Here is a 26,143-nt window from a genome sequence, read left to right as displayed (position 1 = left end):
CATTCAGTGCGCTCTACTGTAAAACGGCCCAGCGTCACAGGATGTGGAATGGCAGAAAGCTCATCCTCGGTGACTTTCAGTGGACAAACGGTCAGTTAACAAAACAACAGCACAGTGAAAGAAAGGCACAAGTATAACATAGAAGTTGAGGAACACTGAGAAACAAAGGTAGTGTCAATTCCAGAGAAGTGCTTCCTGCGAACGGTGGCATTTCCGAAACACAATACTGAGAGGATCGCTGGTTAGCAGGATCGTGAGAGTTTCTGCACTGGACGAGGGGTTTACGTGTGTGTGCGCTCAGTGCTCAGACCCAGGCTGGCCTCAGTGGTGTCCATCACGCTGCAGTCCACACACCGCCGCGCTCCTGCTTGGGCCTGGCGGATGCAGTTGAGCCACTGCTGTTTGTTGAAGGCATCGCTGGCCTGGAACGAGTGCGACTGCAGTTGTCCTCCACTGCGAAACACCACCCGGAAAAAGTTCTTGGCTGGACGAGGACAAACAGAGTTTGACATGTTTATGGCAGGCGTGTATAGCTTTTCACAGTTTTTTATACACTACAAGTCACCAGTTTTTGATCGGTAAGATTGTTAATGTTTTTAAAAGAAGTGTCTTCTGCTCAGCAAGGCTGCATTTATTTGATTAAAAATACCCCCAAAATAGTAATATTATGAAAAATTATTACAATTTAAAATAGCAGTTTTCTATGTGAATACATAGTAGAGTGTCATTTATTCATTTATGTGTAAAATAAAGCTTTTGGAACATTAAACACTACCGTTCAAAAGTTTGGGGTCAATAAGAATCTTTTTTTGGGGGGTGGGGGGCATAAATAAAATAAATCAATACTTTTATTCATCAAGTATGAATTAAATTGATCAAAAGCTACGGTAAAGACATTCATAATGTTATTACAGATTCTATTTAAAATAAATGCTATTCTTTTGAACTTTCTATTCATCAAAGATTCCTGAAAAAATTTGTACACAACTGTTTTCAACATTGATAATAATAATGAATGTTTTTTGAGCATCAAATCCTCATATTAGAGTGATTTTTGAAGGATCATGTGACACTGAAGACCGGAGTAATGATGCTGGAAACTCAGCTTCGATCACAGGAAAAAATTACATTTTAAAATATATTAAAACAGAAAACAGTTATTTTAAAGTCATAATATTAAACAGTATTACAGTTTTTTTGTTGTATTTTTAATCAAATAAATGCAGCCTTGGTGAGCAGAAGACACTTCTTTTAAAAACATTACAAATCTTACCGATCCGAAACTTTTGACTGGTAGTGTACCTGACAATTTTTGTCATGTTGATGATGTGATGAATTTCTGACTCACTCCGCTCATGGTTGCTGAAGGCCCCTCTGATGGAGCCGCCCAGGCGCATCTCTCCGTCCTGCAGGTCTTCCCACTCCAGCTCTCTCACTGGGATCGGCTGCCGGTAGAGCTGATACCACAGCTGCTCATTCTGGGTAATGGCCCGTGTGATCACCAACACGTCCTGGAACAGGAACACATGCAGCTTCTGCAGAACGAGAGAGAGAGTGAGACTTTGGTTTGTTACAGAGTACAATTCTTGAATAATGTTTGATGCACGTTTAATCACTAAGGGTTAGTTCACTCAATTTTAAAATTGTCATCACTCAGCCTTATGTCGTGCCAAATCCGTAAGACTTTCATTCATCTTTGGAACACAAATGAAGATATTTGTTTTTTGCGGAAGCACAAACGTGCTGCGTAACACGAGAATGAACATCATTGGCTCTTGCTGAAGCTCGTAACACGAGAATGAACCTCATTGGTTCTTGCTAAAGCTCAAATGTGCTGCGTAACACGAGAATGAACCTCATTGGTTCTTGCTAAAGCTCAAACGTGATGCGTAACACGAGAATGAACCTCATTGGTTCTTGCTGAAGCTCAAACGTGCTGCGTAACATGAGAATGAACCTCATTGGTTCTTGCTGAAGCTCAAACGTGATGCGTCACACGAGAATGAACCTCATTGGCTCTTGCTGAAGCTCAAACGTGATGCGTAACATGAGAATGAACCTCATTGGTTCTTGCTGAAGCTCAAACGTGCTGCGTAACATGAGAATGAACCTCATTGGTTCTTGCTAAAGCTCAAACGTGATGCGTAACACGAGAATGAACCTCATTGGTTCTTGCTGAAGCTCAAACGTGCTGCGTAACATGAGAATGAACCTCATTGGTTCTTGCTAAAGCTCAAACGTGATGCGTAACACGAGAATGAACCTCATTGGCTCTTGCTGAAGCTCAAACGTGCTGCGTAACATGAGAATGAACCTCATTGGTTCTTGCTAAAGCTCAAACGTGATGCGTAACACGAGAATGAACCTCATTGGTTCTTGCTGAAGCTCAAACGTGCTGCGTAACATGAGAATGAACCTCATTGGTTCTTGCTGAAGCTCAAACGTGATGCGTCACATGAGAATGAACCTCATTGGCTCTTGCTGAAGCTCAAACGTGCTGCGTAACATGAGAATGAACCTCATTGGTTCTTGCAGAAGCTCAAACGTGCTGCGTAACACGAGAATGAACCTCATTGGTTCTTGCTGAAGCTCAAACGTGCTGCGTAACATGAGAATGAACCTCATTGGTTCTTGCTGAAGCTCAAACGTGATGCGTCACATGAGAATGAACCTCATTGGCTCTTGCTGAAGCTCAAACGTGCTGCGTAACATGAGAATGAACCTCATTGGTTCTTGCTGAAGCTCAAACGTGCTGCGTAACATGAGAATGAACCTCATTGGCTCTTGCTGAAGCTCAAACGTGCTGCGTAACATGAGAATGAACCTCATTGGCTCTTGCTGAAGCTCAAACGTGCTGCGCAACATGAGAATGAACCTCATTGGCTCTTGCTAAAGCTCAAACGTGCTGCGTAACATGAGAATGAACCTCATTGGCTCTTGCTGAAGCTCAAACGTGCTGAGTAACATGAGAATGAACTTCATTGGCTCTTGCTGAAGCTCAAACGTGCTGCGTAACACGAGAATGAACCTCATTGGCTCTTGCAGAAGCTCAAACGTGCTGCGTAACATGAGAATGAACTTCATTGGCTCTTGCTGAAGCTCAAACGTGCTGCGTAACACGAGAATGAACCTCATTGGTTCTTGCTGAAGCTCAAACGTGCTGCGTAACACGAGAATGAACCTCATTGGTTCTTGCTGAAGCTCAAACGTGCTGCGTAACATGAGAATAAACCTCATTGGCTCTTGCTGAAGCTCAAACGTGCTGCGTAACACGAGAATGAACCTCATTGGTTCTTGCTGAAGCTCAAACGTGCTGCGTAACATGAGAATGAACCTCATTGGCTCTTGCTGAAGCTCAAACGTGCTGCGTAACACGAGAATGAACCTCATTGGTTCTTGCTGAAGCTCAAACGTGCTGCGTAACACGAGAATGAACCTCATTGGCTCTTGCTGAAGCTCAAACGTGCTGCGTAACACGAGAATGAACCTCATTGGTTCTTGCTGAAGCTCAAACGTGCTGCGTAACACGAGAATGAACCTCATTGGTTCTTGCAGAAGCTCAAACGTGCTGCGTAACATGAGAATGAACCTCATTGGCTCTTGCTGAAGCTCAAACGTGCTGCGTAACATGAGAATAAACCTCATTGGTTCTTGCTGAAGCTCAAACGTGCTGCGTAACATGAGAATGAATCTCATTGGCTCTTGCTGAAGCTCAAGCTTGCTGCGTAACACGAGAATGAATCTCATTGGCTCTTGCTGAAGCTCAAACGTGCTGCGTAACATGAGAATGAACCTCATTGGCTCTTGCAGAAGCTCAAACGTGCTGCGTAACACGAGAATGAACCTCATTGGCTCTTGCAGAAGCTCAAACGTGCTGCGTAACATGAGAATGAATCTCATTGGCTCTTGCTGAAGCTCAAACGTGCTGCGTAACATGAGAATGAATCTCATTGGCTCTTGCTGAAGCTCAAGCTTGCTGCGTAACACGAGAATGAATCTCATTGGCTCTTGCTGAAGCTCAAACGTGCTGCGTAACATGAGAATGAACCTCATTGGCTCTTGCAGAAGCTCAAACGTGCTGCGTAACATGAGAATGAACCTCATTGGTTCTTGCTGAAGCTCAAACGTGCTGCGTAACATGAGAATGAACCTCATTGGCTCTTGCAGAAGCTCAAACGTGCTGCGTAACACGAGAATGAACCTCATTGGTTCTTGCTGAAGCTCAAACTTGCTGCGTAACATGAGAATGAACCTCATTGGCTCTTGCTGAAGCTCAAACGTGCTGCGTAACACGAGAATGAACCTCATTGGTTCTTGCAGAAGCTCAAACGTGCTGCGTAACATGAGAATGAACCTCATTGGCTCTTGCTGAAGCTCAAACGTGCTGCGTAACACGAGAATGAACCTCATTGGTTCTTGCAGAAGCTCAAACGTGCTGCGTAACATGAGAATGAACCTCATTGGCTCTTGCTGAAGCTCAAACGTGCTGCGTAACATGAGAATGAACCTCATTGGTTCTTGCAGAAGCTCAAACGTGCTGCGTAACATGAGAATGAACCTCATTGGCTCTTGCAGAAGCTCAAACGTGCTGCATAACATGAGAATGAACCTCATTGGCTCTTGCAGAAGCTCAAACGTGCTGCGTAACATGAGAATGAACCTCATTGGCTCTTGCTGAAGCTCAAACGTGCTGCGTAACACGAGAATGAACCTCATTGGCTCTTGAGAAGCTCAAACGTGCTGCGTAACATGAGAATGAACCTCATTGGCTCTTGCAGAAGCTCAAACGTGCTGCGTAACATGAGAATGAACCTCATTGGTTCTTGCAGAAGCTCAAACGTGCTGCGTAACATGAGAATGAACATCATTGGCTCTTGCAGAAGCTCAAACGTGCTGCGTAACACGAGAATGAACCTCATTGGTTCTTGCAGAAGCTCAAACGTGCTGCGTAACATGAGAATGAACCTCATTGGTTCTTGCTGAAGCTCAAACGTGCTGCGTAACATGAGAATGAACCTCATTGGCTCTTGCAGAAGCTCAAACGTGCTGCGTAACACAAGAATGAACCTCATTGGCTCTTGCAGAAGCTCAAACGTGCTGCGTAACACGAGAATGAACCTCATTGGCTCTTGCTGAAGCTCAAACGTGCTGCGTAACACGAGAATGAACCTCATTGGTTCTTGCAGAAGCTCAAACGTGATGCGTAACACGAGAATGAACCTCATTGGCTCTTGCAGAAGCTCAAACGTGCTGCGTAACACGAGAATGAACCTCATTGGCTCTTGCTGAAGCTCAAACGTGCTGCGTAACATGAGAATGAACCTCATTGGCTCTTGCTGAAGCTCAAACGTGCTGCGTAACATGAGAATGAACCTCATTGGCTCTTGCTGAAGCTCAAACGTGCTGCGTAACACGAGAATGAACCTCATTGGTTCTTGCTGAAGCTCAAACGTGCTGCGTAACACGAGAATGAACCTCATTGGCTCTTGCTGAAGCTCAAACGTGCTGCGTAACACGAGAATGAATCTCATTGGCTCTTGCAGAATCTCAAACGTGATACGTAACACGAGAATGAACCTCATTGGTTCTTGCTGAAGCTCAAACATGCTGCGTAACACGAGAATGAATCTCATTGGCTCTTGCTGAAGCTCAAACGTGCTGCGTAACACGAGAATGAACCTCATTGGTTCTTACTGAAGCTCAAACGTGCTGCGTAACACGAGAATGAACCTCATTGGCTCTTGCTGAAGCTCAAACGTGCTGCGTAACATGAGAATGAACCTCATTGGATCTTGCTGAAGCTCAAACGTGCTGCGTAACACGAGAATGAACCTCATTGGCTCTTGCAGAAGCTCAAACGTGCTGCGTAACACGAGAATGAACCTCATTGGTTCTTGCTGAAGCTCAAACGTGCTGCGTAACACGAGAATGAATCTCATTGGCTCTTGCTGAAGCTCAAACGTGCAGCGTAACACGAGAATGAATCTCATTGGCTCTTGCTGAAGCTCAAACGTGCTGCGTAACACGAGAATGAACCTCATTGGTTCTTGCAGAAGCTCAAAAGTAATGCGTAACATGAGAATGAATCTCATTGGTTCTTGCTGAAGCTCAAACGTGCTGCGTAACACGAGAATGAACCTCATTGGTTCTTGCAGAAGCTCAAAAGTAATGCGTAACATGAGAATGAACCTCATTGGCTCTTGCTGAAGCTCAAACGTGCTGCGTAACACGAGAATGAATCTCATTGGCTCTTGCTGAAGCTCAAACGTGCTGCGTAACACGAGAATGAATCTCATTGGCTCTTGCTGAAGCTCAAACGTGCTGCGTAACACGAGAATGAACCTCATTGGTTCTTGCAGAAGCTCAAAAGTAATGCGTAACATGAGAATGAACCTCATTGGTTCTTGCTGAAGCTCAAACGTGCTGCGTAACACGAGAATGAATCTCATTGGCTCTTGCTGAAGCTCAAACGTGCAGCGTAACACGAGAATGAACCTCATTGGTTCTTGCAGAAGCTCAAAAGTAATGCGTAACATGAGAATGAATCTCATTGGTTCTTGCTGAAGCTCAAACGTGCTGCGTAACACGAGAATGAACCTCATTGGTTCTTGCAGAAGCTCAAGAGTAATGCGTAACATGAGAATGAATCTCATTGGTTCTTGCTGAAGCTCAAACGTGCTGCGGAACATGAGAATGAACCTCATTGGTTCTTGCAGAAGCTCAAAAGTAATGCGTAACACGAGAATGAACCTCATTGGTTCTTGCTGAAGCTCAAATGTGCTGCGTAACATGAGAATGAACCTCATTGGTTCTTGCTGAAGCTCAAACGTGCAGCGTAACATGAGAATGAACCTCATTGGTTCTTGCAGAAGCTCAAACGTGCTGCGTAACACGAGAATGAACCTCATTGGTTCTTGCTGAAGCTCAAACGTGCAGCGTTACATGAGAATGAACCTCATTGGTTCTTGCAGAAGCTCAAACGTGCTGCGTAACACGAGAATGAACCTCATTGGTTCTTGCAGAAGCTCAAACGTGATGCGTAACACGAGAATGAACCTCATTGGTTCTTGCAGAAGCTCAAACGTGCTGCGTAACACGAGAATGAACCTCATTGGCTCTTGCAGAAGCTCAAACGTGCTGCGTAACATGAGAATGAACCTCATTGGTTCTTGCAGAAGCTCAAACGTGCTGCGTAACATGAGAATGAACCTCATTGGCTCTTGCTGAAGCTCAAACGTGCTGCGTAACACGAGAATGAACCTCATTGGCTCTTGCTGAAACTCAAACGTGCTGCGTAACACGAGAATGAACCTCATTGGATCTTGCAGAAGCTCAAACGTGCTGCGTAACATGAGAATGAACCTCATTGGTTCTTGCTGAAGCTCAAACGTGCTGCGTAACACGAGAATGAACCTCATTGGCTCTTGCAGAAGCTCAAACGTGATGCGTAACACGAGAATGAACCTCATTGGTTCTTGCTGAAGCTCAAACATGCTGCGTAACACCAGAATGAATCTCATTGGCTCTTGCTGAAGCTCAAACGTGCTGCGTAACACGAGAATGAACCTCATTGGTTCTTGCTGAAGCTCAAACGTGCTGAGTAACACGAGAATGAACCTCATTAGCTCTTGCTGAAGCTCAAACGTGCTGCGTAACATGAGAATGAACCTCATTGGATCTTGCTGAAGCTCAAACGTGCTGCGTAACACGAGAATGAACCTCATTGGCTCTTGCAGAAGCTCAAACGTGCTGCGTAACACGAGAATGAACCTCATTGGTTCTTGCTGAAGCTCAAACGTGCTGCGTAACACGAGAATGAATCTCATTGGCTCTTGCTGAAGCTCAAACGTGCAGCGTAACACGAGAATGAATCTCATTGGCTCTTGCTGAAGCTCAAACGTGCTGCGTAACACGAGAATGAACCTCATTGGTTCTTGCAGAAGCTCAAAAGTAATGCGTAACATGAGAATGAATCTCATTGGTTCTTGCTGAAGCTCAAACGTGCTGCGTAACACGAGAATGAACCTCATTGGTTCTTGCAGAAGCTCAAAAGTAATGCGTAACATGAGAATGAACCTCATTGGCTCTTGCTGAAGCTCAAACGTGCTGCGTAACACGAGAATGAATCTCATTGGCTCTTGCTGAAGCTCAAACGTGCTGCGTAACACGAGAATGAATCTCATTGGCTCTTGCTGAAGCTCAAACGTGCAGCGTAACACGAGAATGAACCTCATTGGTTCTTGCTGAAGCTCAAACGTGCTGCGTAACACGAGAATGAATCTCATTGGCTCTTGCTGAAGCTCAAACGTGCAGCGTAACACGAGAATGAATCTCATTGGTTCTTGCTGAAGCTCAAACGTGCTGCGTAACACGAGAATGAATCTCATTGGCTCTTGCTGAAGCTCAAACGTGCTGCGTAACACGAGAATGAATCTCATTGGCTCTTGCTGAAGCTCAAACGTGCAGCGTAACACGAGAATGAACCTCATTGGTTCTTGCAGAAGCTCAAAAGTAATGCGTAACATGAGAATGAATCTCATTGGTTCTTGCTGAAGCTCAAACGTGCTGCGTAACACGAGAATGAACCTCATTGGTTCTTGCAGAAGCTCAAAAGTAATGCGTAACATGAGAATGAATCTCATTGGTTCTTGCTGAAGCTCAAACGTGCTGCGGAACATGAGAATGAACCTCATTGGTTCTTGCAGAAGCTCAAAAGTAATGCGTAACACGAGAATGAACCTCATTGGTTCTTGCTGAAGCTCAAATGTGCTGCGTAACATGAGAATGAACCTCATTGGTTCTTGCTGAAGCTCAAACGTGCAGCGTAACATGAGAATGAACCTCATTGGTTCTTGCAGAAGCTCAAACGTGCTGCGTAACACGAGAATGAACCTCATTGGTTCTTGCAGAAGCTCAAACGTGCAGCGTAACATGAGAATGAACCTCATTGGTTCTTGCAGAAGCTCAAACGTGCTGCGTAACACGAGAATGAACCTCATTGGTTCTTGCAGAAGCTCAAACGTGATGCGTAACACGAGAATGAACCTCATTGGTTCTTGCAGAAGCTCAAACGTGCTGCGTAACACAAGAATGAACCTCATTGGCTCTTGCAGAAGCTCAAACGTGCTGCGTAACATGAGAATGAACCTCATTGGTTCTTGCAGAAGCTCAAACGTGCTGCGTAACATGAGAATGAACCTCATTGGTTCTTGCAGAAGCTCAAACGTGCTGCGTAACATGAGAATGAACCTCATTGGTTCTGGCTGAAGCTCAAACGTGCTGAGTAACACAAGAATGAACCTCATTGGTTCTTGCTGAAGCTCAAACGTGCTGCGTAACATGAGAATTAACCTCATTGGCTCTTGCTGAAGCTCAAACATGCTGCGTAACATGAGAATGAACCTCATTGGTTCTTGCAGAAGCTCAAACGTGCTGCGTAACATGAGAATGAACCTCATTGGCTCTTGCTGAAGCTCAAACGTGCTGCGTAACACGAGAATGAACCTCATTGGTTCTTGCTGAAGCTCAAACGTGCTGCGTAACATGAGAATGAACCTCATTGGTTCTTGCAGAAGCTCAAACGTGCTGCGTAACACGAGAATGAACCTCATTGGCTCTTGCAGAAGCTCAAACGTGCTGCGTAACATGAGAATGAACCTCATTGGTTCTTGCAGAAGCTCAAACGTGCTGCGTAACACGAGAATGAACCTCATTGGTTCTTGCAGAAGCTCAAACGTGCTGCGCAACATGAGAATGAACCTCATTGGTTCTTGCTGAAGCTCAAACGTGCTGCGTAACACGAGAATGAACCTCATTGGTTCTTGCAGAAGCTCAAACGTGCTGCGTAACATGAGAATGAACCTCATTGGTTCTTGCTGAAGCTCAAACGTGCTGCGTAACATGAGAATGAACCTCATTGGTTCTTGCAGAAGCTCAAACGTGCTGCGTAACACGAGAATGAACCTCATTGGTTCTTGCAGAAGCTCAAACGTGCTGCGTAACATGAGAATGAACCTCTTTGGTTCTTGCAGAAGCTCAAACGTGCTGCGTAACATGAGAATGAACCTCATTGGTTCTTGCTGAAGCTCAAACGTGCTGCGTAACATGAGAATGAACCTCATTGGTTCTTGCAGAAGCTCAAACGTGCTGCGTAACATGAGAATGAACCTCATTGGTTCTTGCTGAAGCTCAAACGTGCTGCGTAACATGAGAATGAACCTCATTGGTTCTTGCAGAAGCTCAAACGTGCTGCGTAACATGAGAATGAACCTCATTGGCTCTTGCTGAAGCTCAAACGTGCTGCGTAACATGAGAATGAACCTCATTGGTTCTTGCTGAAGCTCAAACGTGCTGCGTAACATGAGAATGAACCTCATTGGTTCTTGCCGAAGCTCAAACGTGCTGCGTAACACGAGAATGAACCTCATTGGTTCTTGCAGAAGCTCAAACGTGCTGCGCAACATGAGAATGAACCTCATTGGTTCTTGCTGAAGCTCAAACGTGCTGCGCAACATGAGAATGAACCTTATTGGTTCTTGCAGAAGCTCAAACGTGCTGCGTAACACGAGAATGAACCTCATTGGTTCTTGCAGAAGCTCAAACGTGCTGCGCAACATGAGAATGAACCTCATTGGTTCTTGCTGAAGCTCAAACGTGCAGCGTAACATGAGAATGAACCTCATTGGTTCTTGCAGAAGCTCAAACGTGCTGCGTAACACGAGAATGAACCTCATTGGTTCTTGCAGAAGCTCAAACGTGATGCGTAACACGAGAATGAACCTCATTGGTTCTTGCAGAAGCTCAAACGTGCTGCGTAACACGAGAATGAACCTCATTGGCTCTTGCAGAAGCTCAAACGTGCTGCGTAACATGAGAATGAACCTCATTGGTTCTTGCAGAAGCTCAAACGTGCTGCGTAACATGAGAATGAACCTCATTGGCTCTTGCTGAAGCTCAAACGTGCTGCGTAACACGAGAATGAACCTCATTGGCTCTTGCTGAAACTCAAACGTGCTGCGTAACACGAGAATGAACCTCATTGGATCTTGCAGAAGCTCAAACGTGCTGCGTAACATGAGAATGAACCTCATTGGTTCTTGCTGAAGCTCAAACGTGCTGCGTAACACGAGAATGAACCTCATTGGATCTTGCAGAAGCTCAAACGTGCTGCGTAACACGAGAATGAATCTCATTGGCTCTTGCAGAAGCTCAAACGTGATGCGTAACACGAGAATGAACCTCATTGGTTCTTGCTGAAGCTCAAACATGCTGCGTAACAACAGAATGAATCTCATTGGCTCTTGCTGAAGCTCAAACGTGCTGCGTAACACGAGAATGAACCTCATTGGTTCTTGCTGAAGCTCAAACGTGCTGCGTAACACGAGAATGAACCTCATTGGCTCTTGCTGAAGCTCAAACGTGCTGCGTAACATGAGAATGAACCTCATTGGATCTTGCTGAAGCTCAAACGTGCTGCGTAACACGAGAATGAACCTCATTGGCTCTTGCAGAAGCTCAAACGTGCTGCGTAACACGAGAATGAACCTCATTGGTTCTTGCTGAAGCTCAAACGTGCTGCGTAACACGAGAATGAATCTCATTGGCTCTTGCTGAAGCTCAAACGTGCAGCGTAACACGAGAATGAATCTCATTGGCTCTTGCTGAAGCTCAAACGTGCTGCGTAACACGAGAATGAACCTCATTGGTTCTTGCAGAAGCTCAAAAGTAATGCGTAACATGAGAATGAATCTCATTGGTTCTTGCTGAAGCTCAAACGTGCTGCGTAACACGAGAATGAACCTCATTGGTTCTTGCAGAAGCTCAAAAGTAATGCGTAACATGAGAATGAACCTCATTGGCTCTTGCTGAAGCTCAAACGTGCTGCGTAACACGAGAATGAATCTCATTGGCTCTTGCTGAAGCTCAAACGTGCTGCGTAACACGAGAATGAATCTCATTGGCTCTTGCTGAAGCTCAAACGTGCTGCGTAACACGAGAATGAACCTCATTGGTTCTTGCAGAAGCTCAAAAGTAATGCGTAACATGAGAATGAACCTCATTGTTTCTTGCTGAAGCTCAAACGTGCTGCGTAACACGAGAATGAATCTCATTGGCTCTTGCTGAAGCTCAAACGTGCAGCGTAACACGAGAATGAACCTCATTGGTTCTTGCAGAAGCTCAAAAGTAATGCGTAACATGAGAATGAATCTCATTGGTTCTTGCTGAAGCTCAAACGTGCTGCGTAACACGAGAATGAACCTCATTGGTTCTTGCAGAAGCTCAAAAGTAATGCGTAACATGAGAATGAATCTCATTGGTTCTTGCTGAAGCTCAAACGTGCTGCGGAACATGAGAATGAACCTCATTGGTTCTTGCAGAAGCTCAAAAGTAATGCGTAACACGAGAATGAACCTCATTGGTTCTTGCTGAAGCTCAAATGTGCTGCGTAACATGAGAATGAACCTCATTGGTTCTTGCTGAAGCTCAAACGTGCAGCGTAACATGAGAATGAACCTCATTGGTTCTTGCAGAAGCTCAAACGTGCTGCGTAACACGAGAATGAACCTCATTGGTTCTTGCAGAAGCTCAAACGTGCAGCGTAACATGAGAATGAACCTCATTGGTTCTTGCAGAAGCTCAAACGTGCTGCGTAACACGAGAATGAACCTCATTGGTTCTTGCAGAAGCTCAAACGTGATGCGTAACACGAGAATGAACCTCATTGGTTCTTGCAGAAGCTCAAACGTGCTGCGTAACACAAGAATGAACCTCATTGGCTCTTGCAGAAGCTCAAACGTGCTGCGTAACATGAGAATGAACCTCATTGGTTCTTGCAGAAGCTCAAACGTGCTGCGTAACATGAGAATGAACCTCATTGGTTCTTGCAGAAGCTCAAACGTGCTGCGTAACATGAGAATGAACCTCATTGGTTCTGGCTGAAGCTCAAACGTGCTGAGTAACACAAGAATGAACCTCATTGGTTCTTGCTGAAGCTCAAACGTGCTGCGTAACATGAGAATTAACCTCATTGGCTCTTGCTGAAGCTCAAACATGCTGCGTAACATGAGAATGAACCTCATTGGTTCTTGCAGAAGCTCAAACGTGCTGCGTAACATGAGAATGAACCTCATTGGCTCTTGCTGAAGCTCAAACGTGCTGCGTAACACGAGAATGAACCTCATTGGTTCTTGCTGAAGCTCAAACGTGCTGCGTAACATGAGAATGAACCTCATTGGTTCTTGCAGAAGCTCAAACGTGCTGCGTAACACGAGAATGAACCTCATTGGCTCTTGCAGAAGCTCAAACGTGCTGCGTAACATGAGAATGAACCTCATTGGTTCTTGCAGAAGCTCAAACGTGCTGCGTAACACGAGAATGAACCTCATTGGTTCTTGCAGAAGCTCAAACGTGCTGCGCAACATGAGAATGAACCTCATTGGTTCTTGCTGAAGCTCAAACGTGCTGCGTAACACGAGAATGAACCTCATTGGTTCTTGCAGAAGCTCAAACGTGCTGCGTAACATGAGAATGAACCTCATTGGTTCTTGCTGAAGCTCAAACGTGCTGCGTAACATGAAAATGAACCTCATTGGTTCTTGCAGAAGCTCAAACGTGCTGCGTAACACGAGAATGAACCTCATTGGCTCTTGCTGAAACTCAAACGTGCTGCGTAACACGAGAATGAACCTCTTTGGTTCTTGCAGAAGCTCAAACGTGCTGCGTAACATGAGAATGAACCTCATTGGTTCTTGCAGAAGCTCAAACGTGCTGCGTAACATGAGAATGAACCTCTTTGGTTCTTGCAGAAGCTCAAACGTGCTGCGTAACATGAGAATGAACCTCATTGGTTCTTGCTGAAGCTCAAACGTGCTGCGTAACATGAGAATGAACCTCATTGGTTCTTGCAGAAGCTCAAACGTGCTGCGTAACATGAGAATGAACCTCATTGGCTCTTGCTGAAGCTCAAACGTGCTGCGTAACATGAGAATGAACCTCATTGGTTCTTGCTGAAGCTCAAACGTGCTGCGTAACATGAGAATGAACCTCATTGGTTCTTGCCCAAGCTCAAACGTGCTGCGTAACACGAGAATGAACCTCATTGGTTCTTGCAGAAGCTCAAACGTGCTGCGCAACATGAGAATGAACCTCATTGGTTCTTGCTGAAGCTCAAACGTGCTGCGTAACACGAGAATGAACCTCATTGGTTCTTGCAGAAGCTCAAACGTGCTGCGCAACATGAGAATGAACCTCATTGGTTCTTGCTGAAGCTCAAACGTGCTGCGTAACATGAGAATGAACCTCATTGGTTCTTGCTGAAGCTCAAACGTGCTGCGTAACATGAGAATGAACCTCATTGGTTCTTGCAGAAGCTCAAACATGCTGCGTAACACGAGAATGAACCTCATTGGTTCTTGCAGAAGCTCAAACGTGCTGCGTAACATGAGAATGAACCTCATTGGTTCTTGCTGAAGCTCAAACGTGCTGCGTAACATGAGAATGAACCTCATTGGCTCTTGCAGAAGCTCAAACGTGCTGCGTAACATGAGAATGAACCTCATTGGCTCTTGCTGAAGCTCAAACGTGCTGCGTAACATGAGAATGAACCTCATTGGTTCTTGCAGAAGCTCAAACGTGCTGCGTAACATGAGAATGAACCTCATTGGTTCTTGCAGAAGCTCAAACGTGCTGCGTAACATGAGAATGAACCTCATTGGTTCTTGCTGAAGCTCAAACGTGCTGCGTAACATGAGAATGAACCTCATTGGTTCTTGCAGAAGCTCAAACGTGCTGCATAACACGAGAATGAACCTCATTGGTTCTTGCAGAAGCTCAAACGTGCTGCGCAACATGAGAATGAACCTCATTGGTTCTTGCTGAAGCTCAAACGTGCTGCGTAACATGAGAATGAACCTCATTGGTTCTTGCTGAAGCTCAAACGTGCTGCGTAACACGAGAATGAACCTCATTGGTTCTTGCAGAAGCTCAAACGTGATGCGTAACACGAGAATGAACCTCATTGGCTCTTGCTGAAGCTCAAACGTGATGCGTAACACGAGAATGAACCTCATTGGTTCTTGCAGAAGCTCAAACGTGATGCGTAACACGAGAATGAACCTCATTGGCTCTTGCTGAAGCTCAAACGTGCTGCGTAACACGAGAATGAACCTCATTGGCTCTTGCTAAAGCTCAAACGTGCTGCGTAACATGAGAATGAACCTCATTGGCTCTTGCTGAAGCTCAAACGTGCTGCGTAACACGAGAATGAACCTCATTGGTTCTTGCTGAAGCTCAAACGTGCTGCGTAACACGAGAATGAACCTCATTGGCTCTTGCTGAAGCTCAAACGTGATGCGTAACACGAGAATGAACCTCATTAGTTCTTGCTGAAGCTCAAACGTGATGCGTAACACGAGAATGAACCTCATTGGCTCTTGCAGAAGCTCAAACGTGCTGCGTAACACGAGAATGAACCTCATTGGCTCTTGCAGAAGCTCAAACGTGATGCGTAACACGAGAATGAACCTCATTGGTTCTTGCAGAAGCTCAAACGTGATGCGTAACACGAGAATGAACCTCATTGGTTCTTGCAGAAGCTCAAACGTGATGCGTAACACGAGAATGAACCTCATTGGTTCTTGCAGAAGCTCAAACGTGCTGCGTAACATGAGAATGAACCTCATTGGTTCTTGCAGAAGCTCAAACGTGCTGCGTAACATGAGAATGAACCTCATTGGTTCTTGCAGAAGCTCAAACGTGATGCGTAACACGAGAATGAACCTCATTGATTCTTGCAGAAGCTCAAACGTGCTGCGTAACATGAGAATGAACCTCATTGGTTCTTGCAGAAGCTCAAACGTGCTGCGTAACACGAGAATGAACCTCATTGGTTCTTGCAGAAGCTCAAACGTGATGCGTAACACGAGAATGAACCTCATTGGTTCTTGCAGAAGCTCAAACGTGCTGCGTAACATGAGAATGAACCTCATTGGTTCTTGCAGAAGCTCAAACGTGCTGCGTAACATGAGAATGAACCTCATTGGTTCTTGCTGAAGCTCAAACGTGCTGCGTAACATGAGAATGAACCTCATTGGTTCTTGCAGAAGCTCAAACGTGCTGCATAACACGAGAATGAACCTCATTGGTTCTTGCAGAAGCTCAAACGTGCTGCGTAACATGAGAATGAACCTCATTGGTTCTTGCAGAAGCTCAAACGTGCTGCGTAACATGAGAATGAACCTCATTGGCTCTTGCTGAAGCTCAAACGTGCTGCGTAACATGAGAATGAACCTCATTGGTTCTTGCAGAAGCTCAAACGTGATGCGTAACACGAGAATGAACCTCATTGGTTCTGGCTGAAGCTCAAACGTGCTGCGTAACACGAGAATGAACCTCATTGGCTCTTTCTGAAGCTCAAACGTGATGCGTAACACGAGAATGAACCTCATTGGTTCTTGCAGAAGCTCAAACGTGATGCGTAACACGAGAATGAACCTCATTGGTTCTTGCTGAAGCTCAAACGTGATGCGTAACACGAGAATGAACCTCATTGGCTCTTGCAGAAGCTCAAACGTGATGCGTAACACGAGAATGAACCTCATTGGTTCTTGCAGAAGCTCAAACGTGATGCGTAACACGAGAATGAACCTCATTGGCTCTTGCTGAAGCTCAAACGTGCTGAGTAACATGAGAATGAACCTCATTGGTTCTTGCTGAAGCTCAAACGTGATGCGTAACACGAGAATGAATCTCATTGGTTCTTGCTGAAGCTCAAACGTGATGCGTAACACGAGAATGAACCTCATTGGTTCTTGCAGAAGCTCAAACGTGATGCGTAACACGAGAATGAACCTCATTGGCTCTTGCTGAAGCTCAAACGTGCTGAGTAACATGAGAATGAACCTCATTGGTTCTTGCTGAAGCTCAAACGTGATGTGTAACACGAGAATGAACCTCATTGGTTCTTGCTGAAGCTCAAACGTGATGCGTAACACGAGAATGAACCTCATTGGCTCTTGCTGAAGCTCAAACGTGCTGAGTAACATGAGAATGAACCTCATTGGTTCTTGCTGAAGCTCAAACGTGATGCGTAACACGAGAATGAACCTCATTGGCTCTTGCTGAAGCTCAAACGTGCTGCGTAACATGAGAATGAACCTCATTGGTTCTTGCAGAAGCTCAAACGTGATGCGTAACACGAGAATGAACCTCATTGGCTCTTGCTGAAGCTCAAACGTGCTGCGTACCACGAGAATGAACCTCATTGGCTCTTGCAGAAGCTCAAACGTGATGCGTAACACGAGAATGAACCTCATTGGTTCTTGCAGAAGCTCAAACGTGATGCGTAATACGAGAATGAACCTCATTGGCTCTTGCTGAAGCTCAAACGTGCTGCGTAACATGAGAATGAACCTCATTGGTTCTTGCTGAAGCTCAAACGTGATGCGTAACACGAGAATGAACCTCATTGGCTCTTGCTGAAGCTCAAACGTGCTGCGTAACACGAGAATGAACCTCATTGGTTCTTGCAGAAGCTCAAACGTGCTGCGTAACACGAGAATGAACCTCATTGGTTCTTGCAGAAGCTCAAACGTGATGCGTAACACGAGAATGAATCTCATTGGCTCTTGCAGAAGCTCAAACGTGATGCGTAACACGAGAATGAATCTCATTGGCTCTTGCTGAAGCTCAAACGTGATGCGTAACACGAGAATGAACCTCATTGGCTCTTGCTGAAGCTCAAACGTGCTGCGTAACACGAGAATGAACCTCATTGGTTCTTGCAGAAGCTCAAACGTGCTGCGTACCACGAGAATGAACCTCATTGGCTCTTGCTGAAGCTCAAACGTGCTGCGTAACACGAGAATGAACCTCATTGGCTCTTGCAGAAGCTCAAACGTGATGCGTAACACGAGAATGAACCTCATTGGTTCTTGCAGAAGCTTAAACGTGCTGCGTAACACGAGAATGAACCTCATTGGTTCTTTGCGTCAAAGTGGTAGTTGGGTAGCTTTCAACGGAGGGACAGAAATCTCTCAGAGTTCATTAAAATATTTCCACAAGTATTTTGAAAATGAACAAAAATCTTACGGGTTTAGAACGACATTAGAGTGAGTAAATGGGGTAAACTTAAGGTGCAGTTCAGCTGTATAGTTGTCATTTTAGCAGTGAAATTATTTTAATATAGATTACTGGTTAAAATGTTTTCTAACTATCAAAATCATCCTAGCTAGCGTGGACAGCGTATGCTGCTTATAATATTTTAAGCAATAACAATATAAAGTTTTAATGCTCAGACTGTAATTATAATCTATAAATATAATATTTTTATCGATTGGGCTTATAAGCTCCATTTAGCCCTATTGTTTCTAAGAAGCCAACTAATCAACAAATCTACTGAAACTCATATAAAATATTATTAATTGAATGAACTGTGCTTAGAACATTTCCTTTAATTCTTCAATATTTTCATTGCGGGAACAAACTTCCTTAAGGTCAGATATAAGAACAGATTAAAGAAACACCCGGATCAAAAGTTATGACTGATCAGTTATGTCTGATTATTGTTGGATGTTGAAAAAGGTCAAATACTAAAACTGTACTCCATATTTGTCCAGTTTATTCTGCAGTTCTTCATTTAGTTAGGCCAATTAAAAATTCATTAAAATAGCTTCATTTAATGAAATATGAAGTATTTACATTAAAAAGCATGGAAGCTTAAAAGATAGAAATGTACCACTCCAAATTTTTCAGGTTTTCCATCAAATAAAGCAATTGAACTTTGTCAAAACATACCAGACCACAAGCCTTTACATGAGGGAATAATCTTTGATTTGAAACCCACTTTATTTGAAGGCTCTACAGACATCCCTAAGAAAATGATCAAAACTTTGAGAGCTTTTAAAAGGGCCACTTCTTCTATGAAAGCCTATTTACGCCACGAAAAAAAAAAAAAAAAAAAAAAAGAAGTAATTGCGACTATTTATCTCAGAATTCAGATTTTTTTGTGCAATTTTGTCCATGCCTGTTTTTTTCTCTATGCTTCTGTTGATGCTTGTTTTTGTCTGACAGTTGAGATCCAGTTTCACGTGGCCAGACCTTTGACTAAAATGTTTGGTTCATGTAGCAACTTACGGCCAGGAATCACCCACTGGCACTGGAAGAGACATGTAAAGCAACAATGACAGCTTATTTTAGTTTTTACTCGCCATTTAGGAGAGGATTTGAAATATTTCACACCTACTCAGAAAGCTAAGCACAGTTGCTCATGAATATTGCAATAAATGACAATGCCTCGACCCAGATTCCACTCCAAGATAGGTGGATGAACATGTTCATTCATCAAAAAGGCCTAATTACCATAGAGAAGAACAAAGTGAACAGTTTCACTGTTTCTGCATTATTTGAGTGGATCACATCCTAAGCAAACGTAGAATTGGAGCAGGTGTGAAACCCTGAGATGTCTGTGAGATGTCTGTGAGATGTCTGTGAGATGTCTGAACTACAGCAGGAGCAACTGTAATAGGATAAAAGGTTTATGAAGTTCATGGTTCATTCTGGCTCCAACGAACCCACAGTATTTCATACTCATGTAATTTGTCACTGCTACACTGCAATAAACTTCTCCATTGATCTTTAGCATCCTCATAATTTTTTCTTACGCTATCTAGTTGACAAGTCAAACCAAACAGAAGTTTTATAATACTCTTCAGATTTGATGCCACTATCCCGGAAAGATTCGGCTCTTCAGGAATGTAAAGACAAAGATTTTGGGGGTAGTGTTTTCCACAAATCACCTGAATGACAAATGACTAAACCAATGCTAGAAGTTCTTACGGCTCCTCTGTTGTTCTTGAGTTCTCCGTGGCAGCTGAGGATCCGCGAGCTGTCGATCAATAGATCTTTCTGCCCACTTTCCAGATACAGCAAGCGTTCCTTGTAGAAACGGCACTCCGACTCGCCCGTCTGTGTGTTGATATCGGCCACGATGCTCTGGATCATGTTAATCTATGAAAGCCAAAGAGCAGCACAGAAAAGAGACCATTACGCCACAGGTGTGATTTCAAACCGTGTTTTTGAGACTGTCTTTGGTTCACTGCAGTTTTGAGGAGGAAATACTCAGCAATGCTGTCGACTTATGAACTTACACATGGTTTGTCTTTAAGCATATTAAAAACACCACATAGACACATAAACAACATTAAAAGCTGGATTTACACCACAGGGGGACTTTCATTATTTTGGTGTTATTATTATTATTAATTATTTTGCACAAATTGTCATGTTAGCACATTTGTTTAGTTCAATACACACTACTTAGATTTAAAAAGTAAATTAGTAAATAAAATAAATAAAAAAGCTTTAATTTGAAGGTCCATTGTGTAATATTTAGGAGGATCTGTTGACAGAAATGCAATATCATATACATAACTATGTTTTCAGTGGTGTATAAAGACCTTACTTAATGAACCGTTATGTTTGTATTAGCTTACAATGAGCATTTCTGTCTACACACACCGCGGGTCCCCTTACACCGACATGTTTCTACGGTGGCCTTGAACGGACACACGCGTTTCGTCACTGTGTTGTTCTTCGTGTAAAGAAGCTGCTAAAGTCAGCGAATAAAACACTGACACAATGATGAACAAGTCACCATAATATTCGCAATAACATCGATTTATTGAATAATTAAGTAAACCTAATTTCCTAATTCATCTTTGTAAAGAAACCTCATAGCTTAACTGGCTACTCTCTGCTGTCTCAGACGACGACATCACTTCCTGTCGGCCACCGTAACTTCCGTTGGGTGCGATTCTCACCCTCACCACTAGATGCCGCTGAAACGTACACACTGCACCTTTAAAGAGTTTGTGAGTGAGAGCAGTGCAGGACTAACTCACAGCTTCCTCCAGGTGCTGCTGGTCGGGGTGGGCGTTGGGGGTGTGTTTGAGGATCTCTCGGAGCAGCAGCGGGTATTTGACCAGGCGGCTGCGCGGGACGTCCAGGAAGCTCCACAGGTCCAGTTTGCGGCTGAAGGGCGACTCCAGGCAGCGCTGGAGGAAGTCCTGCACCCGAGGGTCCTGCTTCTTATGGTCCAGCAGGGCTTTGGCTGCCACCTGGTTACTGCAGTAGCTGTTGTAGGTGTCGAGACACGGCAGCTAGTGAGGCAGAAAGAGACATTTTCATGAACAGGGGGTCCAATCCTGCGCCTGGAGCCTGTTCATCACTGAGGTTTGGACGCTAATATAAATTACAGTGGTAAGATTCAATGTAGTTAGCTTTGTGTTACTAACTAGCAGTGTAACTAACTACCATTTCACAAGTTAGCTTGACTTTAGTTTAACTTAAAACTTCCCAAACGATACAGAGAGTCGATGCATTCAGACTGGCCTCCAGCACACTTAGTGCTAACGTCTGACTAGCTAGCCAATTCTCCAGCCGATTAGCGGTTGCTAGCCTCATTCACACAGCTGGGAGACATTAGCCACATTTACATGGACCCAAATAATCAGTTTATAGTGGGAAATAATGAGATTTAGAAATAATTAGAATAAACAATATATATAAAAAAAGCATATACAAGCTTTAATCTGCCATTGTTATCATGGTTATCATCATTGTTTCATGATGCTTATGTTTAGGAAGATGCATATGTTTTATTTATGCCTCATGTCTTATGAACTGGAAGACTGAATATTTACTAAATATTTGCTAAAAATCTCTTCTTGACAAACATCTGCTTAATTTATAGACAGGTCATCGAGGCAAAGATGACAATTATACTCCCGCTAGCTCCAGTGACATCACTGCGGTGGCTTTCTCCAGTTATGAATGCGCGTAATGCACATGTAAACGGATATGTGAATGTTTAGGGTTCATATTAACAGAAATGTCAGAATCTGAAATCGTGTAAACTTATAGTGAGCACATCGGTGTCTCTCAGCGGGGGACATTCACAACCATGTGAACCCAACTTCCCACTGAGTTCATGGTCTAATGACTAGAAATGAACTAACGTTCTGTGTGATGATATCAGAGCCAGGTAAGGTCCCGTGGTCAAGACAGTGACCAATGAGCTTCTGGAGAACACGGTCCTGCTCACGTCTGATCCAGTCCAAACCTTTCCCTCAGCAAACGCACAGCACCAATCTCAAAATCATAAACCGTTTTACATTACGATTGTGTAACCAAGGGTTTTTCTGGTTACTCAACTAAAAGATTAAAAACAAATGTTCTATCATTTGTGCTATACAATAATACAAATGTGCAGAATTTATTCATGGGACTACACGTGATTGGCCAATGATGAGAGTAATGTTTTGGGACAAAAGCAGAAAGAGACACAACGCAGGGTTGTAACTCAGACCTGCATGCTAACAGGAGCACTCGAGGACCGAGGCTGAAAGTCTAAGCCTGGACTGCACTACACAACGTTTCACATCTCAACACATTTTAAAACACTGGGCATCATACACTTGCTTTGTAAACGGTTACAGAGAAAAACTGGGCATCACACAGTAAAGGACTGAGGATCACACACTACCAGACTTTCAACTTGTTTCAAACACATCAAACTCACACAAAGAAACATGCACCTTGTATCTTGGAGACGCATGACAAATGAAAACAACATGCGCTCAAAACATCCAACATGCTTGATATCCTGCGACTGGACAGTGTGTCTGAACTGGCCAATAGTGTAGACTCATCTAGAACATGTGTAGTGTGTCCCAGCCTTCAGCTCAAGTGTTTTCATCATGATCATCAGACTCAGGGCTGGAGCACAGCACGGGCAGTGAGAGGATCTTACCCAGTCCACTAGAATATGGCCCACGCGATCGGTCGAGCCGTCCGGCTTCCTGGCCTCTCGCAGCCGACTCAGCAAATCTGCAGGATCAGAGAGAGACAGCGTGGGCGATGACATTGAGGAAGGAGTGGTCTACATCAGGTCTGGAGGGCCACCGTCCTGCAGAGTCCAGAACACCTGAACAAGCTAGCCAGGGTCTTCAGGGTCACTGCAAGAGTTTGATCAGGGGTGGAGCCAAACTCTGCAGGACAGCAGGTCTATACACATGTTTGCATATTTCAATCAAAGTATTGTGTATTTAGTGATTCATGTCGACTTATCAATGTGAATTGATCAACATTTATGTCTGTTAGCTGCTTCTTTAGCAGTTCAGGTGGAGGATAACAGCACCAGAGAGGAGTGGAGGAGGAGGAGGTTCTGGAAAGACACTCTGTGCCTCATTAGCTATCTTTCCATACACCTATTTCTTGAACATTTTAGGATATTGCATAGAAAAAAAAGCTGGATGAGCATAAATTCTAAAAATGTGCATAAAAATTGAGTCGGATAAACTTTTAATCCGATAAGAAAACGTGCATAAACTACGATGGAAACACATTTACTGAATAAATCTCTCGAAGCGCAACAATAAACTCAGCTGACTGAGGCTGTGATTGGATAACTGGAGTATCCAGCGGACCAATGGCGTCGCAGCTTCTCAGATGCTGGTTTGGTGTTTCTGAAACGCCGGAGCTGAAGTGTGTGATCAGAATGACTGGGTTTAATTCCCTCCAGAAGCGTCTCACACACACGAGTGTGTTCAGCATCCCAACGCAAGAGATCACGACAGCGTTTATTCACAAATGTTTTATGCCATATTCCAATTTTGCACATAGGTTAAATTCCCAACTTGGATATAGTGTGGGAACAGCGAGGCCGGATCTGATTTGAGATGCTCCGGCATTTATTTGTGTGATCTTCTGTGCTGTCTTCTCACATAATAACATAATTTAAACTTATATCAATATTCCATCTTGTCATGTAATAAGTGTTATCATGATTGGCTTTATCACTTGGGCTCTGATTTGCTGTTATTGGGTCTTTTCCTCTTCACTTTGGATAAGCGGATCCAGCTGTGAATGTGCGGCACTGCGCCTGGTTCAGACACACACACATGATGTGTGTGATGCTCTTCTGCTCACCTTCATGCAGGGGAATGAGGGAGTCCAGCGTGCCAAAGATCTGACTGAGTTCATGCTCCGCCATAATCGACAGCTTCAGCATGGGGTCACGATACGCCTGTGGCGAAACAACACAATCACTCAAACATTCAAATCTACTCATGCAAGACTGAGGAAGTATGTGGAAATCTTACCGAAAAGTGTAAAGCTAAGAACAGATTGTGAAAACAGACACCACATAATCTCACATGCTAGAGCAGGGCTTCCCAAATCAGAGTTGATTAAAAGCTAATTATCATTTAAATAATGAACTGTAGAATGTGTTAAATTATGGAAATATTAGGTAGGAGAAATATTTTATGTCAAAGGCGTTGAGCTGACAAAGACAGGTTTGGGAACCCCTGTGCTGGAGAACCAGAGCCAGCGGTGAAGCTGGACCCTAGAACAGTCTTCATGCTGTATGAAGTGATGGGGAAAGAGAAGTGTACCTTCTTGGCCAGCTTCAAGTCCTCAATCAGGTCCTGTTCTCCCTGAGACAGCTCAAAGATGGACTGACACACGACAGGAAAGAAACAACAGAGAGAGGAACTTCAGCGAGAGGCACGCAGACATTCTGCAGTAAATCCTGAAGTCATTTTCATGCTTAACTATGCCTGTTAACTTTCACTGTTCTATGGTAATTTATCTTTCATGTAACAGCACGACACACATCTAGAGCCGCTCCAGTGCAGCGGTACGGCACATGCCGCTTTCCTGTGATAATGTAGGGATCCACTTGCTGTACATCAGCTAACAGTTCATGTTTTACTTACATATACGATTTACTTTAATCCATCCAACTAATCTGTGTGTGTGTGTTGAGTGAGTGAGTGAACTGCTACTTTCTGTGCTACTGAAATATCCGAACAAACAATTTAACTACAAACTTAAAACCACAGCAGCTTTACAGATGTGAATAGTGGAACGCTTCTGTTAATACTCTATTAATTAGATACATTTACATCATAGACATCCTTAATCTCGGATATCTCCATCCTGATCTCTGCTGGCTCTGTTGTCAGTGTTTTTCACCATGGTTTCCAGTACATGTGGATGAGTGCCGCACTGGGCTAGACACTGATGCCAGTATGCATATCAGTGCACTCAAATGTCAACAGCTTTAGCATCTATTGGTTTATGGTTACTCTTAGCCATGTTGCTCTTATATCTTCTTTTAATCGTGTTGTTCTGTAAAGCACTTTTGTCAGCCCAGTGGCTGTTGTAAAAGTGCTATATAAATAAACTTGAACTTGATCTATCAGTATCAGTTAAGCCACACGTGACAAAGACAACTGAAAGCTATTTAATGGCCCGATCTCCCTGAAAGACTGATGTTGAATCGAACTGGCCAGTCAATGCCTAGAATTGGCTAGTCTGTGAACAAGATGTTTAATTTTTAGTTGTTATTTAGCAGCACATAACCAATAGTGAACAGTTAAAATATACAATAGTCAACATTTGAAGTGGATCAAAAAAATGTATCAAAGAAGTTGTCCTAAGACAAGAACGGGTATTGTTCAAAATGTCAGTATACTTCTGTATTTTAGGAACAGCTCTGTTTACTTAGCATCTGTGCTATGTTGTTTTTATTTATAATGTTGCTTGACATTTGCTTAAAACTATTCAATTCAGTTTTAGGCTAATTATATGTTAATTCAATTAAGAAGTACCTGAAGGCTAAATGCAATTGTTTTAAATTAATTTGTTGATATTTATATTAACTTCTATATAAAGGACTGTGTAACAAGAATTGTGAAATATTGAAAATAGAGTACAGAGAGCCTAGAATGAGGAACATTCAACATTCAAGAGATTCTTCGTAGACTGAATATGTTTTTCTAAACCAGTCTTTTAGCTCAAATACGGTGAGAAATACAGTATATCAAAATCCAGCCCTAGCCAATCAGAGTAGAGTATGGTCTGGAGTGTGGTGAGGTCACCTCTTGTCTCTTGATGTCTCTGGAGGACAGCATGTGTCCCAGGCCTAGGTCAAAGGTCTCGCTCCACAGCTTGCTGTCGCGGCGCTTGGTGACGGCTGGCGGGATCTGCCGCGGGGCCATGATCTCCGGGCGGCAGTCACTGCGGAAACTGATGGAGCGCTGAACAGGGAGAACGGGAAAACTGGGAGTTAGCGATGTAC

The 26,143-nt window shown here is 43.8% G+C and overlaps 1 protein-coding gene across 5 annotated transcripts in view; it reads right to left on the bottom strand.

The window, feature by feature from the left end:
- Positions 1–26,143, bottom strand: part of arhgef3 (Rho guanine nucleotide exchange factor (GEF) 3) — a 118,000-nt gene continuing 91,857 nt past the window's right edge. For all 5 annotated transcript variants that reach the window (XM_056239990.1, XM_056239991.1, XM_056239993.1 and 2 more), the window contains 8 exons: positions 25,944–26,102; positions 24,453–24,515; positions 23,986–24,082; positions 22,808–22,884; positions 20,898–21,155; positions 19,834–20,004; positions 1,349–1,535; positions 1–484 (listed from right to left, as the gene is read on the bottom strand). In XM_056239990.1, coding sequence (XP_056095965.1) covers positions 282–484; positions 1,349–1,535; positions 19,834–20,004; positions 20,898–21,155; positions 22,808–22,884; positions 23,986–24,082; positions 24,453–24,515; positions 25,944–26,102 — 1,215 coding nt within the window. In that variant the 3' untranslated portion in view covers positions 1–281. The remainder of the gene's footprint in view (positions 485–1,348; positions 1,536–19,833; positions 20,005–20,897; positions 21,156–22,807; positions 22,885–23,985; positions 24,083–24,452; positions 24,516–25,943; positions 26,103–26,143) is intronic.

The sequence above is a fragment of the Rhinichthys klamathensis genome, unplaced genomic scaffold (genome assembly GCF_029890125.1).
Source record: "Rhinichthys klamathensis goyatoka isolate OS25496 unplaced genomic scaffold, OSU_Roscu_1.1 h1tg000578l_1, whole genome shotgun sequence".
NCBI lineage: Eukaryota > Metazoa > Chordata > Actinopteri > Cypriniformes > Leuciscidae > Rhinichthys > Rhinichthys klamathensis.
Note: the sequence above shows the minus strand (reverse complement) of the source record. Positions and strands in the feature narration are given on the sequence as shown.